This window comes from Aulonocara sp. 'chitande type north' Nkhata Bay, linkage group LG23 (assembly GCF_057382095.1).
Source record: "Aulonocara sp. 'chitande type north' Nkhata Bay isolate Kocher_YH1m ecotype deep benthic linkage group LG23, A_spYH_male_GT1.1, whole genome shotgun sequence".
Lineage (NCBI taxonomy): Eukaryota > Metazoa > Chordata > Actinopteri > Cichliformes > Cichlidae > Aulonocara > Aulonocara sp. 'chitande type north' Nkhata Bay.
The window spans coordinates 5,706,864-5,722,678 of NC_141365.1; the positions used below are offsets into that span (position 1 = coordinate 5,706,864).

Below are 15,815 nucleotides of genomic sequence, written 5' to 3' on the forward strand. Positions count from 1 at the left end.
TTACTAGTTTGTATGGCCTCAACATGGCTTGTATACATGCCCATAATGAGATGATGGATGGTGTCCTGGAGGCTCTCCTCCCAGATCTGGACCAGGGCATCACGGAGCTGCTGGACAGCTGAGGTGCGACCTGGCAGCATTGGATGAATCGAGACGTGGTGTTCCACAGGATTTAGCTCAGGTGTAGGGGGTCAGTGACTGGTATCAAACCTTTCATCCTCCAGGAACTGCCTCCTTACTCTCGCCACATGAGGTTGTACTAGGAGGAAACCAGGACCCAGTGGGGCCAAGGATTTTATCCGACACACAGAGCTGTGGAAAGCTGTGCGCCCCTCCATGGGTATGCCTCCCCAGACCATCACTGGCCCACCAACAAACCAGTCATGCTGCACAATGTTACAGGTAACATAATGTTCGCCACACTTTCCTGCTCTCATCTGCGAAAAATCACTGGGTTCCAGTGGTTGCCAACTCTGGTATTCTATGGCAAATGCCAATCTGGCTCAGCAGCCAGGCAGTGAAAATAGGGCCCACAGCCCACACTCACCAAGTCTAATTGTTTAGTCAGAAACATTCACACCAGTAACGAGCTGGGGGTCATTTTGTAGGGTTCTGGCAGTTCCTCCTTGCACAAAGGAGCAAATACCGGTCCTGCTATTGGGTTAAGGACCATCTACGCTCCTCTCCAACTCTCCTAGAGCAACTGCCCGTCTCGGGAAATTTCCACCATGCTATTGAGCCTGTGCTGGGAGACACAGCAAGCCTTCTGGCAATGGTATGTATTGATGTGCCATCCTGAAGGAGCTGGACTACCTGCACAACCTCTGTAGGGTCCAGGGTCTTTCATGCAACACTGAGCTAAGTTTAAACATAATTCACAGAGCATGCAGCTGGACTCTTACCTCAGTTGGGCTAAGATCCAAAAGGTCCTACACAGAAGAAATAAATGAAAAAGAAAATGCGTCCACTTAGAGGAGACGAAGCTCAAACTCACGTTTGTAACACAAAAACACAGAAAGCATCAGGAAATCCTTTAAAAGTCTCCACCACCCTCTGAGTGTAGCAGGGTGACTACGGGGTACACGCCTCATCACGTGCTTTCCTTACACTTCAACTCAAACAGAAGTTTTAAAATGAATTAAGAAAGGAAACAGGTCTTACCTCTGCAAGACAACTCTGAGTTTCCCTCAAATGGTATTCACTATCATCATTTCAGTGACTGCAAGACGACACAGAAAATGCAGAAACCAATGAGACCGTGAAAATCTCCAACGCACGCACACGCGCACACAAATAAAATAAAAATCAGCCAATATCTAATAAAGAGCTTTATTCAGATTTTAAATAGATTTACAAACCATAAGAAAAAAAAGAAAAGAAAAACGAGGAAAAAAAATATATCAAGTGATCGTCAAAATATCCACATGTGCATATCAAGGTAGATTGTAAACAGTCCTTTGAAGCCAAAAAGTGAGACTGCCAGGGGTCAGGTTCACTCAGCTGGAAAAGGGTTTGTTTATTGGTGGTTGTTTTGTTTTTTTCCTGAGGTTCTTGTTGTTTTCTTAACTGCTGGGTTTCCCTCAGTGAGGCTGCCACCAACCAGAGCTCAGAGTGTGGGGAGCAAGGACGATAAAACAGTAGTTTGACCCAAAAAAAAAAAAAAAAAAAAAAAAAAAAATCCCATTCTCACAAACCATTACAATAGAGAGGCAGGGGTTCATTCATAAACTATGTAACAAACACTGATCAATTATACAGTAATGACAACTCTGTGGCGTAAACAGTAGCGGGTAACGATCCCTGCATGGTGTGCCGACTCAGTTTGGCTCTGTTCAACTTTTCCGTTTCATATCTGTGTAACTGGTTCATATCTTTACTCAGTCTTATATGAACAACAAAAGGGCTCTTAACAATAAAGTCAATACATATAAGAGAAAACATTGCAGCCTTTACCACAAATTACAAAGAAAAAAACCAACAACCCTGAAAACAGAAAAGCAGCCCCCCCCCCTCCAAATGCAGCTCAGATAAAATTGAGTTAAGAGGACATTTTTCCTTGGACACAATCCCAACCCTTATAGCAGGTCTAAAACCACAAACACATCATAACAGCATGCTAGTGAAGAACCACATTCTCCTGTTCATGCTTAGAGATAAACCCCATCCCAGTACCTTCCCATTTTTGCTTTTCCACATATTTCAGCTCATCTAAAAAAATAAAATAATAAAAAAAAACCATCAGCAAGTATTCTCTCTCTCTCACACACACACACACACACACACACACACACACACAGTCAGGATTTCATCAGAAATACTGTTGGGTGGTGGTAACGGGGGTGTATCAGAGCACTCTTGGCAGTTAGGAGAGGGTCTGATGGTGTACAGTAGACTGAAAACAAGACGCCCCCCTCCTTCCCCCATCTGTCTCCATTTTTAATTCTTCTGAATCACATCCTGCATCAAGCTGCCACCCGTTTGCCTTTGAGGTAACAGGATTCATTGATACTGATGAGTCAAAATGGCTGGCGCAAAGAAATATGCCAATACACACAGCCGCCAGCAGGGGGCGAGCTCTGTGAAGGGCAGTGAACAATGCAACTCTTCAGCTCTGGAGACTTGTGCTACTCAGGAGTTGGGATCTCAAACCACAGACCGACACAGCTTCACATGTCCGTCTCTGACCAAGGACACGTGGCTGGCTTGTGAGACTCGAGCTGGAGTTTGGGACACGCTGCAAAGCTCAGCTTTACTGACACGCTTAAAGCACTGCATATTGAGTAAGTTCAAGCACTGACTGCATAGGTTTGTTAAATACAGTACGTTAAATTTCACGAGCAGCAGTGAGCTGGGCTGGCGGTTTCTTAATGCATCCGAGCCACTAGTAGCGCGTGCTTGTACGACGAAGGCCGTGTGGCAGTCGGTAGAGGACGTTTCTGGGGTTCTGGTCTACATGCCATTCTTTAGTTCAGCTGTTCGATCTTACCTTCCTCACTCACACCTCGGACAAATCTGACAGGTGCCGCTATAAATAAGTTCCCTCCATCAGGAGGGCGCCATTTACACAATATCGCCACCTGAGAATTAAAAGAGCAGGGAGGAGGGGGGGCTGACTGACTCCTTATGCCACTTTCCTCTTGCCTGGCTGACTGGGGTTTGACTCATGGATCCCACTGGACAGTCACATGTGGAATATTAGGGAGTGAGGGAAGGCACAAGAGAGTGTGAATGGCAGACAACTTTCATGTGTGGAGCAGCACAAGCCTTGCGGCTTAAAAGGTCAGAGGTGAGGCATGGCAGGGCTTTGAACAGCCTGCAAACTAGAGTAGAGTCACACACACATCCGGGGCTCAGAGGCGGAAACGACTCCGCTTTAGAAAAAGAAAAAACAAAACAACAACTCGCGCAGACACACATACGCACAGCAGGCCAATTATCCTACGTTAGCTTTCTTCACAAATCTTGCTTTACTCCGACCTGAACCTGTCTCCTGATGACTGTGATTAAGAGCAGGTGTGACCATTCTGCACCAAAATTAACTCAGACATCAGATTTGTTCCACTCAAAGCCTGCAGAAGAAATAGGACTCGAAGCTAAAAGGCTAAGCTAATTTTTAGTAAGTGCAGATCAACAGGAGGTGAGGAAACCAAAACTATTACTTTGAAGATTTCCTGCTGAGTGTGCATATTGTGTGTAACCTTTACTAAGAACAGATAAATAAAATAAAACATGTAAGAAACAAGCAGAAAAAACTCTGTAGCCTTCTTTTCTTCAATGCATCGGGTTTTAGTGCGCACGCTGTGACTGCACATGTAACAGAAGGTGGACGGGGGCTGTGCTAAGTGAGTACTGGGGAAGAAGGGGGGAGAGGGGGATTCAAAGTTCAGTTCATGACAGAAGAGGGCGGTCAGCGGTGGGATGGGGGTGTTGAGAACAAGAACAGCGAGCAGGGGGACGATATCGCAGGGCGGGCGAGGTCAGGAGTCCTCAGTGCCCGAGTCGTCCTCATCATAGCAACAGTCCTCATCGTCATCCTCGTCGTCATCATCATCATCCAGCTCCTCGTCATCGTAGTAGTCATCGTATAAGAGGTTGGAGCCGTCGTCCGTGGGTGGGACTTGGGTTCGGACGCAGTACTCGTCCAACGTGACAGGAACCTTGACACCGTCCCGCTCTGCATCCGCTTTGGTAGCCACCACCTGCTTTCTGTAAGACGCAAGGAAGAAACAGAAGAGGTGAAAAAAATAAATAAAAATGAGGCTATGAGCAAGTTCAGTTGTGGCGCTCTGTTTCTACTGTACAGACAAGCAAACGTTTGAAGTGAGGAGACAGCCGAGTGCGTTTTTCTTCCTTCCTGTACCTGATGATCTCGATGTATTCTCTGTCCTTGCCCTTGCTGTCCCTCCACTTTCGGTACATGACGGAGGCGTCCACGTTGGCGGGGGAGAACGTGTTGGGTTCATTCAGCAGAGAGATCACACTGAGCAGGATGGTCCTGAGAGAGAGGCCGACAGCGGAACGAGTGATTAAAATAGTTGAAGGCAATACAGGATGAGGAGAAGGAAACGGGGCGGAGAGTAGCAAAGATGGAGGTAAGACGAGACAAGAGACACTGAGTGCAGGAAGCAGAAGTGTACAGAAATGGAAAGACAGACATACACAGACAAAAAGAGGGAGAGAGGGTGAGGGAGGGAAGGAGGGAGATGAAGGTCAGGGTCAGACGAGCAGCCTGTTAACCCTCTGATCATCTGCCTCTGCTGCTGCGTTTGACTTTATTGGCCTAAACACAGCTGTGATTAAGAGACCAGTCACACAAACATGGGTGGGCAGTTTGTTTTATCCTCCAAAACATTTTTACACACTCTCCTCCTGTAAATAATATTAAGCTGCTTTTGTATCTGTCGCTTCTGTCTGCAGCAGTCGGAGGATCCTTTATGAAAGACACAGCCGTAGTGGATTTTGTCTACGCTGAGCACAGAAAAAAAAAGACAACTGAGAATCTGGAGGGACCAAGTAATTCAATCTGTGTCACGCAAATATCAGAAATAAAGACGTATGAATTAAACATCATGTTTGGGTGTTTGCTGCATTTAAACTGCAGCAAGCTGAGAAAAGGCCTCAAACAATCATCCTGTTTTCATGCTACAGGATCTGGACTCAGCCATCTACATTTTCTGCTCTGTAGGCAAAAATGCAGCACTGCTTTTGTAATATTCAGCTCTGAGGCTTCATTACTGTGGACAAAATTGCAGTAAAGAAATTCATTTTCCAAAGTACATAATGTAGCTGCTGTCTTGCCACCACACTTGAGTAATGGTGAAGCTGTTTAGAGGCTCACAAATGTACCCATAGAGCTGGTATTACATCCAGTAGCAAGGAAAGACAACAATGCCGCCCGAATGTAAGAAAATGTCTGTGCCCGGCTACAAACATTGTCTAGCTCCTCCCCTGATCCTCCATGATCAGCATGACTGGCCACGGCCAATGACCTTCTTTAGCAGGTGCACAGCCAGTGCATCTCCAGATCTGTTCAAACGTTCCCACTCTATGATTAAAGCAAAATCCCGACAGACACAAAATGCATTATGCATCTAAATGAATCAATTAAAAATTCATTATGGTCTCGCTACAAGCCAGAAAAAAGAAAAAAATCTCTGCAGATCATCATCTTTTTTTTTTTTTTTCTTGAGTTGTTCCAGAGCCTGACGTGTACCTGACGTTCTGTGTGGGGTTCCACCTCTCCGATGGCAGCTCACCGCTCTGTGGGTCGTCCACTGGTGGATGAAGGATGGAGATGCACACATCCCCGTTCTAGGGACATGAGACAGTAAACAAGCATGTTCAGACAAGCAGTCACCTTTAAGAAGCGCGAAAAGATTCAAATATTAGGGCTACATGTTGAAAAAAAAAAAAAAAAAAAAAAAAAAAATCTACTTCGAATCACAAAAATGTCAACGTTTGACAGTCACACTTCTCTCTCTCTCTCTCTCTTTTTTTTTAATTTTTTTTTTTAAAATTGTTCAGATTTACCTCGTAGATGTTCGGGTGCCACATTTTGGTGAGAAAGCGGAAAGCTGGTGGAGAGTACGGGTAGTCGATGGGAAACTTGATCCGAGCCTTGGGGTGAGAAAAGACACCTATTAGCAGCGTACTGACAGGACGAGTGTTTACCTCTCTCTCTCTCTCATGAACAGACAAGTTGTGACCAATTTCCCTTGTCACCGCCTGGTAACCATTTCAACTAATTAGTACAACCGAGCAACAAGATGATTGCTTTACCCACAGTTTGTCTTTAATTAAAGACAGTCTTGGCGCCATTTGCTTACATTGTGTAATGGATCTACGCACACGCACGGTCAGAAACAACTGCAAGTCTGAATGATTCTGCAGAAGAAATAAAAGCATGCATGTGTGTGGCTCTCTGTCGGGGTACTCACTGACATAATGCACGCCCTAGGCGTTACTTTAACCATCAAAACCCAACCTAACACGTGCCCCAAACAGTCCTGTGTCAGATAAGCCAAGCCATAATGTTCTCTCTTCCAAGGTCTAAAACTCTGAAGTGGTCCTCAAAAAGATAACCACACAAGTACAGACACAGCTGCCAAGGAGAGAGGGCTTTATTTTGACTGCTTCTCTTCACAAAGCCCTACACTGCAGCGCTGGTGCCAACGCGCAGCAGCTGATTGAAGACCTCCACAATCACGCTGATCAGCGTCAGTCGTGATTGAAAGAAACCTCTAAATACCTACTACAGGGTCAGTGCAAAACATAGCTAATGACAGTGTAATGTAATACGGTGTGGAGGAAGGGAGGGATGGAGGCTTGCAGTCCGTTCAGCTGCAAAGCGCGTGGAGCTTAGAGAAACACCGGAGGCTGAGGGGGGGGGGGGGGGGTAATGGTGCTGGTATAAAGACATTGTGTTTGTCCTCTCCAGCTGTCACTGCAACCCAAGACAATCCACTACTCACACTCATGTTCTGCCATTATGTGTCCTCACACTGAAAACAACCACACAGACACACACTGTAAATCCTGTGTGGAAGACCACTCCTCCGTTTTCCATAAAGCGTGCCATGGGAGAGACGGTGACGGAGCACACACACCAACAGGACTTATTATACACGAACGCATCACTCACATCATGAAACCTTCTGACCCCCCCGCCAAAGTCTCTCTCACACACACCCGTGTACATTTGCTGATTCGGCATGGTCAGCTGGTCCTCGCCACAGTGAACCAACTAGCAGGAGAGGGAGTGAACTGGCAGCAGGGGTGTTGGAGGAGCAGTAGTTGGAGGAGGTCGAGGGGGATTTCATTTGAACTAAAGGGGGTTGGGCTCTATATAATTTTATAAGCTTTGAGCCTTCTTTGACCGCTTTGCCTAATTTAACCCTCGAGCATGCAGCCAAATGTTTTATCTGTGCAAAACACTGAGTGACTTGTTGATAGTCACAGAATACTCTGCATTTAAGAGTCTTTGTCATGAAGGAGTGAGTTTGTACATCCCGACTAACAACACAAGATAAATTCAGTCAGCCTGCTTATCCTAACCTGCGCTCTCCATATCATAGCAGGGCAGAGAGGAAGTGTTGACAATCCTGAGAGAAGAGGGCCTGAAAAAAATAAAACCCCCGAGTTTGACCGGCCTTGCCAGATAACTGGCGACCCATCAGAGTGCAGAGTTCAAGCCAACATTGTACACATTACAGCCTAGCAGCAGTGCAACACATAGCAGCTAGCCAGGCGGGCGGAGGAAGGGGGAGGAGGCCATACAGCAACAGTGATTGCTTAGTTTTTAGTCCAAAACAATATAAGCAGTAAGATCATATCAGTCCCCTGGCTGGAAATGGGGCAAAGGAGACATTAGTTTGTATATTTTGGAAAGCTGGCCCTCCGTTGCTCCCCCTTTCCACAGCATGTCCATAGATAGTCAAATATCTGCTGTAATTTAGAGCTCAATAAATAAGCTGACAGTGACAGCATTTACCGGTAAGGATGTTTTAAATAAACCACACTAATCATCAGCAGCCATTCAACAACACTTTCGGTCACAGTGAGAAAGTTCTGGGTTTCAATCTCCTGGTCAGGTGGGCCTTTTGGGAGTCAGCTTTGCATATCCACAGCCAAAATGCAAAGACTAAAGCACAGTATGAACGTATGGGGAAATATAGCTTGTAGCCTAAAGCACTTTCAGTGGTAACGTAGACAAAAGTGTTATGTAAATGCTCCTTCATTTTCATCTGTTCTGACTCAACAGATAATACAAGGACTGGTTTTGGCCGAGTGTGCCGAAACATCCTTCCAGTGCCCGTTTTTCCCCAAACAAACAGTGAATGAGTCTCTAACATGCTTCTTTAAGATGGTTGCAACTACTTCACAGGACATATCATGGATTAAAACTAGAATTACTCCCCAAACCACCATTAAAATTTGTTTTACACCTCTGGCAGAGAGCCTTCCATCTAAGCAGTTTCATCCAAATCTATTCAAAGCCACCGAGATACCGTGAAACCAAAAGGTGATGAGATGTGGAAGAAATCTGATACTCTATCCAACTGTGGGGAAGTTCAAAAGAAGAACACAGCTCTGTGGTGAGACAAACTCACCCTGCCCGTCAAGAAACAGCCAAATCTGTACGTCTGAATAAATAAGTTGAATCAATATCTCAGTTTTTAACCTCGGGCTGAGAGACCCATGTGGCAACCCTTCCCATAAAATAGTCCCATTCATCATAACCCTGCGAGCCTGAGAGCAAATAAGAAAGCAGGAAGGTAGGGATATGCATTAACAATAATCATGAACGAAAAGGAAAGAGTGCGATTTCACATTGCAGCTTAGCAAGAGGCTTCAGACTGTTTTCCTGTTCTAAAACAGCTCTTTGACCTACCTTACATATGCCTACCTATTATACAGCTGATGGCTGCAGATGGATGTGGATAGAGGAGATAATGCATAGATGAGGTAAAGAAGTGGCCCAAGCAAAGACAGGCTGCTTGGTTGGCTTATTTGCTCTGCAGCTGTGAGCCGCTTCAGCTCCAAACAGACAGAAGATAAGAAACACGGGAGGAGAAGGAGCGAGGACACTGCAGCAGGGTCTTCGATGCCCAATATCAGCGTTCTCTTTTCAAATGCATCTACGGTCCTGCTCCGAGTCTTTACCTCAGTCTCTTCCCATACAGCTGCTCAACCAAGACGTTTACCCAAAACAGAGTGCTATTCTCAGAGTATCTGTTGAAATATGCTGGTTTGCATGTCATGCCTGATAATTGGCCCGAGAAGCCAATTAACAGCCTTAATTCTCAGAAGGAGATTCACTTTGAACATCTCATCTGAGAAGTTGACAGGAAGTGCAGCTGATTTTTCTTTTGCCAGGCAAACCCCCCCCCCCAAAAACTTATAAAACACTCCCCTTGTTATTGTCGCATCATAGACAGTGAAGATCAGTTTCCTCTTTCTATGAAAATCTTTGACTGTGACCTGAAAAGCTGCCTCGAGGAAGAAACGAGTCAGAGAAAGAGCACGCCCACCCTGCCGATAATGACAAGCGAGGCGAAGTAAATCAGGTCAATGCAAAGACCCTGAACAGAACAAATCATTCTGCTCTCCCTGTGCACCTCTTCACCGTCCCCACAGACCTTATCCTCTCTCACGCATATGCAGGACAAGGAAAACGGCCCCGGCACCGAGCAGATTCCACACAGCACGTGCAGATCTGTGAGACTAACAGGTTCAGATCCAACAGACTCCCCTTTCTCTTCAATTGTTTTTAATTCTCATCCTTCTGGTTGTTGCAAACTGTAATACAGATATATTTCAAACAACTCTTAGGTGATCTTAGCACAAGGACATTTCAAGAAGCCCACCGAGCCACGTCTCAGAGATGATTATTGCACCAGTGGCCCAAACAGGAAGAGGAAGAGAACACACTGCCAGGGCTTCAGGGGATGGTTATAACCGTCTACCAGAGCCTCACACTCACTTTTGCTCACAGCAGGCTGCGCCTTCAAAGCGGGGGGGCATTGCAAGGAAAAGGGCTGTGCCTGCTCTTGATCTGGCCCCTTCAATATTCCCTGTTTTTTGGAGGGTTTTTTCCTCCCCTCTACCCTGCTCTTGTTTCTCTGTGACACAGCCAGAGGGGGAAACATGACTCCAGCAGCTCAGCCAGGCACACTGCAGTCAGGTTAGGTTTTTTTTTTTTTTTTTTTTTTTACACTCTCTTCTATTGCTACTGCAAGGCTAACAGAGAACATGTACAAATTCTGTAGCATATTAGGAAGGTGCAACTACAAAGTCAGCTTCTTGATCGCAAACAGTGTCTGTCATCTGATTGTCAAGTGCTTTAAAACAAAAACAGACAGCCCCGGGCAAAAACCAAAGGGCAGCTCTCCTCTCTCATAACAGCTGTGAACATGGGGGTCTGTCAGTCGAGAAAAACGCTTGACTTGAAAGATTAAAGGTATTTTCTTTTATTATTAGCTGCAGATCCCTCATTTACACTATGACCTCAAGTAAGAAAGTTGACACAGCCCCTCCACCCAACCTTCAAAAGACCTGTGCCACTTGACACATAGTGAGAGATCTACAAGTCACCACAGGAAACTTTCCTGCGAAGCATAATTAGATGACGGTATCTGTGGACATAAATAGTGAATGCTGCATCTTTTGCTGCTTTTGAAGTGGAGGGCAAAAAACAAAAACCTCCTCCTGGAGAGTACAGAGCTACGATCAGTTCAATGCTTTAGGTTATTCCAACACAGAGGTATTAGAAGCAGTACAAATATACAGAAATGTAGCAAATGGTGAACTAACTATTTTGTTTCAGGCAAAGTAAAAATGTCTCTGTCATATGACTTGGTGACCTGGCCGACCCCGCCTCATGTCAGTGTGTTCTAGAAAACGTTTGGCAAAATTAAAAATGTCTGGGCTGTTTTCGGCAGACATCAAATGTACTGCCGACAGCAAAATTAAACCCACAGCTTTAAATACACTTGTGGAAGTGGTGCACTTTGTGATGCAAACTGTAGTGTTTGCACGTGTTCAGGGTGGGACAATAGCTTAATGTCCTTACAGAAGCAATTCTTGCCGCACTAGCCATCTTAAAAACACTGATTGTTAAAGCCTGAACTTCAGTGCTCACCTGCACATAAAACATTGCACTTTTATATTTGAACCACCAGTCAAAGGTGAATAAAACTAATTCCATCTGCCTTCTTGCATCAATTCGGGACTATTTGAGTGCAGTGCCTCTTTCATGACGTCTCTGACTGTCACAGCTGTTAAACTTTGCTGAATTTGTATTGTGTCCATGTTCTGTAACTAATTTTAAAGGACTGCAATTCAAGTTCAAATCATCAACAAGTCGCTGCTCACTAGATAAATCTGTGAATACGCAAACATCTAAAGTTCTGCAGCAGTCACACTCGATACGTGATACTATGCTTCCTATGATTTGGGCTGGTGAGTAAGCTGTTAAAGCCGTGGAGTGTTTTTAGCTGTGTGACTCAAATCTTATCCCCGGGGACAAACAGATGTGAGGAGAAAGAAGAAGAAGAAGAAGAAAAAGCAGAGTGAGAGAGTCAAACACTCATTACACTCAGTTTCCTGCACTGAGAATATTTTTAAACTCTCTGCATTACCAAAGTTTTCATATTTAAGCCTCACGGTGCAATATTATCACAATACTTCACTCCTGATACAATATTAATGCAACTTTTAACATTTTGCAAGGTTTAACATTTATCACCTTTTTTTCCAACCGCAAATTACATCCTCAAACTTTGTCAGTTTTAAATAAGATAACACTATCTTGCTTTAGTTTATCTTTTGCTGCGAAATGAGATCGTCAATGCTGCTATCAGTCTGTGGTTGAATGGGGTCAAGTTGCCAATACGATGCAATCAGTTTCTGATAATACAGCAATTACTGTGATAAATTGTCAAAAAAAAATAAAAATATCACACACATATAATTCCATTTGCACTTAGATCTTGGCCGTTTGCCTGCATTTATAAATTAGACATCAATTATTTCTGAGAGTGATTGCCGTCAGTACAACTCAGACTGCAAACATTTGCAGAAAGAGTGCCTCCTTTAACCTGTGCAATCACCTCGCCACCAAAACTGGTCGTGAGCGTGAAACACCATGAGGGTACGGGCAGCCTAGTCGCCAATCAATCGGTTGCAGAATGTACAAAAAAAAATGCAATCACCAGACAGCCACCGTTTTTATGCTTTGATTTGTAGTTGCAAGAAGGTTGCGGCCCTATTTCTACTCCTGTGACTGAGCCATTAGCTTAATTAGGAGATAATTAAGTTTGTCCAGTGTTGGATGGTTTTTCAGTTGAGCTGATTTAATGCAAGCTTCCTCAGCTAACATTATCACAGGATGGTGGAGCATGAGATGTGCCCTCTTGTTTCCAGTATTCCCAAAATATTTGATATCATTTAAGAAAATATCAATATTTGGTGTCCCTGTATCGCTTCAATACTGCCACAAAAAATACTGATGCTATGCTGTATTGATTCTTTCCCCCCACCACTACTAATTATCAGTCCTTTTCAGGTAGTGTCGTTAAATCCCCAAGCACACCTTGACCTTTCTCAGCACCTAGTATGGGAACCACTGCTCTGGCCAACTCAGCTGTTCATGTCCCAAGACCACAGCTTACTACAGGCCAAAGTCAGTAAACGTCAGAGTCTCAGAACCTAAATGGATTCCTCACATGAATACACAGAAATGTCAGAGTCAGCAAATGGGTGTTAGCACCAGCGAGTATATGAAAGTCACAGGTCATGGTCAGCTTATCATTATCAGGCACTGTGTGTTTACTTCTGCACCGTGTGTTTACTAAAGCAACCAGGACAGTTATCTAATCCTGTGTGAGTGACACTTCAATACGTCTCGGTCCACTCTGTGCGTGCCCGCCTGCATGCATAATGTGTTCGTCATGGTGTGCCTTTTTCAAAGAAACACCCATGTGAAATAAACGCCTGAGTCAGCCAGGTTGCACGTGACGTCCGTATCAGCCCCGCTTCAGATGAACAGGCCTCACAGCGAGTCATAACTCTTTGTTTGTTTTGGGAACACCAAAAAGAGGTGGTTCTTTCCCTCTCCTCTTTTTTCCCCCCTCCCTTCTCTCTTCTGAATATTGCAAACTGGTCGGATAGAAACCCTGCACAGAACAATGAGTCACAGCCATGCGGCAGATTTCACAGCCAAGCTGTGCATTCCTGGCCCAACAAAGGAATCCTGTACACGGCAACCACACAGACCCACTGAACACCGTCTACGGGAGCCTGGTCGGGCCCCTCCGTTTGCGCTTACAGGCTTTAAAAAGAGCAGAGGCAAAATGAAGACTGCTTCTTAGGAACTGGAACTACAAAAAAACCTCAGGACAGCTGAAGGGACAGTGTGCAAGAAGGGTGGTGTTACATGAGGTCTGCAGACAATATTAATCATTTACAGCTTAACAACTGCTGTATGGATACAAAACAGGCTTAGCATTGGGAGGAAATAAAACCAAGTCATTGTAAAGCAATCGTGCAGAATTTGTTACTTTGCTTTTCTGCAAATTATATTCGGGTTTCAAGCAAACATTATTGTGCCACGTCAATAAAAGGCTTGTCATCTGTTTGGTTTGTTTTTTTATACACAGTAAAAAAAAAATTAAATTAAATAAAAACAAAAAAAATCTGAAGCACAGCTACTTGGGGCTTTATTGCACTAAACATAAACAAAGTAATGAATCCAATCGCCCTCCAGGATGAGCATCACAACACCAAAAACAATGACTCCAGTGAGTTGCAACGTTTGAACGTTAGAATTAGAAAACATGACATGCCAATATAAAAACTTGTACTAGAACTTTAAAACACTACTTAATGGTCAGTACTCAGGGGGTTAAAGGGCAGAGAAATGGCACACTCAAACATCAGCCGCAGAAATCTTCTGAAGACGGAAATACGATGGCGGCGGTTTATAATCAGCACAAATTCTGTTAAACAGGAACAAAACCAACGCATCTTTACTCTCAAGGGAGGAAGTAGACGAGAAAACAAATTATGAGTCACTACACAAGTTAGACAAGTTAAGGCTGGAAGCCATTTAGGTTAGTACCATGCATGTATGTATGGTACATTTGAATAACCAACAAAAAAAAGTACTCAAGCCAGGGCTGCTAAATTGTAATGATGAACACAAAGAAAAGGATTGAATTAGCGAGATAGATGATGAGCTTAACTATCAAGGTAGTGCTGGAGGCGGTTATGCTCAACAACCTTTTGTTTCAAGCCAACAAAAAAGTAACTCGGGCACATGTCAGATCTGTAAGAGACCTAATCTGTGTTTTGATGGGAAAATATGCCCAAGCAACAAAGTTCTCATGGAGTCTTGTTGGTTTAAAGTTAAACAAAGAAGTATTTGTCACAATAACGCTAAACAGGGGGCAATTAGCCAAGTTAACGTTATTAACTATTACCTGCTGCTGGTGGAAACGGTTACATGAAGGGTGAGGTTGGTCGCTTGGTTGCCCTGTATGATCAAATTACTGAAATATACAGTAAAACTAACCAGTTAAAGAACAATAGACGGACTGCTAGCTAACATTAGCCACTCACCTTAAAATAACCACCCTCGTAGTGTGTATTCGGGGGTCCGAATATCGCTACTTCCCAGTTGTACAGGTCCGACTCGTCCACCAAAGTTATTTTGAACCCTTCGACCGGCTCATCTTGGAGACTTTTCATCTCCAACATTAATGCTTTTTGGGAACTGGCTACATGATGTCTATTCTGAGCCATATTCCACGGCGATTTTTATATAAAAAATATATATATCAGCGACCCACCACAGCTGTGACTGCGAAGGACAAAGCTAGCTCGTTACAAACAACAGCTAACAGTAGAAGAACGGCGCTCGTCACGCAGGAACGGTTGGTTTCCGTTTGTGTGCGGTGCCAAAACGCGGCTGGGCTTTATTTGGCCGGAGCTGGTGCGCCTTCCTCTCTGTTGTTGTGAACAATCCAACGGAGCCCCAACGACCATGAACCTACCGTTATCAAGTCGAAGGCATTACTTGCCTTATTTCCGGTGACATTCTTCAAAATAAAACTCTAAAGTATCAGTAGCCCATATCAGACAGCTGTGACCCCCCCTGAATTCTTATTTTTTTGCTAATTTTTCAAACTTGTCTGTTTGAGATCGTCAAACAAATTTGTGATATTATGTCATTAATAAAAGTATATATTTATCATAGTTTAACCCATATAAATACAAAACAAAGTTTTTAAAATATGCTTTCATTTTTCAAATCACAAGAGCAGTCGCCTCAAGGCACTTTATTCTGCAAGATAAAGACCCTACAATAGTACAGAGAAAACTGTAACAATCAAACCACCTCCTGTGAGCAAGCACTTGGTGACAGTGGGAAGGAAAAAACCCCTTACAACAGGAAGAAACCTCAGGCAGGGGTATCCATCGAGTGGTTGGGGGTGAGAGAAGGAAAACGGAACAACACAAACATTTGTGTTTGTGCCAGAGATTAATAATAACTACTGATTAAATGCAGAGTGGGGTGTAAACACATAGTGAGTGAATAAGGTAAGTGAAGAAGAAACATTCAGTGCATCACAGGAAGCCCCCAACTGACTATTGGCCTGTTACAGCATAATTAAGGGAGGAGTCAGGGTCAGCTGATCCAGCCCCAACTAAATGCTTTATCAAAAGTTTTAAACCTTGAAAATAGAAAGGGTGTCGGTCCACGGAATCCAATCTGGGAAATGGAATTGACCTGGGCGACTTGCTGTAAATGATAG

General features: G+C 44.1%; 1 protein-coding gene across 1 annotated transcript; it reads right to left on the minus strand.

Moving 5' to 3' along the window:
- Positions 1–1,313: 1,313 nt before the first annotated feature.
- cdc34a (cell division cycle 34 homolog (S. cerevisiae) a) lies at positions 1,314–15,074 on the minus strand. Its single transcript, XM_086282471.1, has 5 exons — positions 14,620–15,074; positions 6,031–6,117; positions 5,714–5,811; positions 4,361–4,495; positions 1,314–4,206 (listed from the first exon to the last, which is right to left on the minus strand). Exons 1-5 carry the CDS (start codon positions 14,800–14,802, stop codon positions 3,978–3,980), a joined length of 732 nt encoding a protein of 243 aa, XP_086138597.1. The 5' UTR covers positions 14,803–15,074; the 3' UTR covers positions 1,314–3,977.
- Between the last annotated feature and the right edge of the window lie 741 nt (positions 15,075–15,815).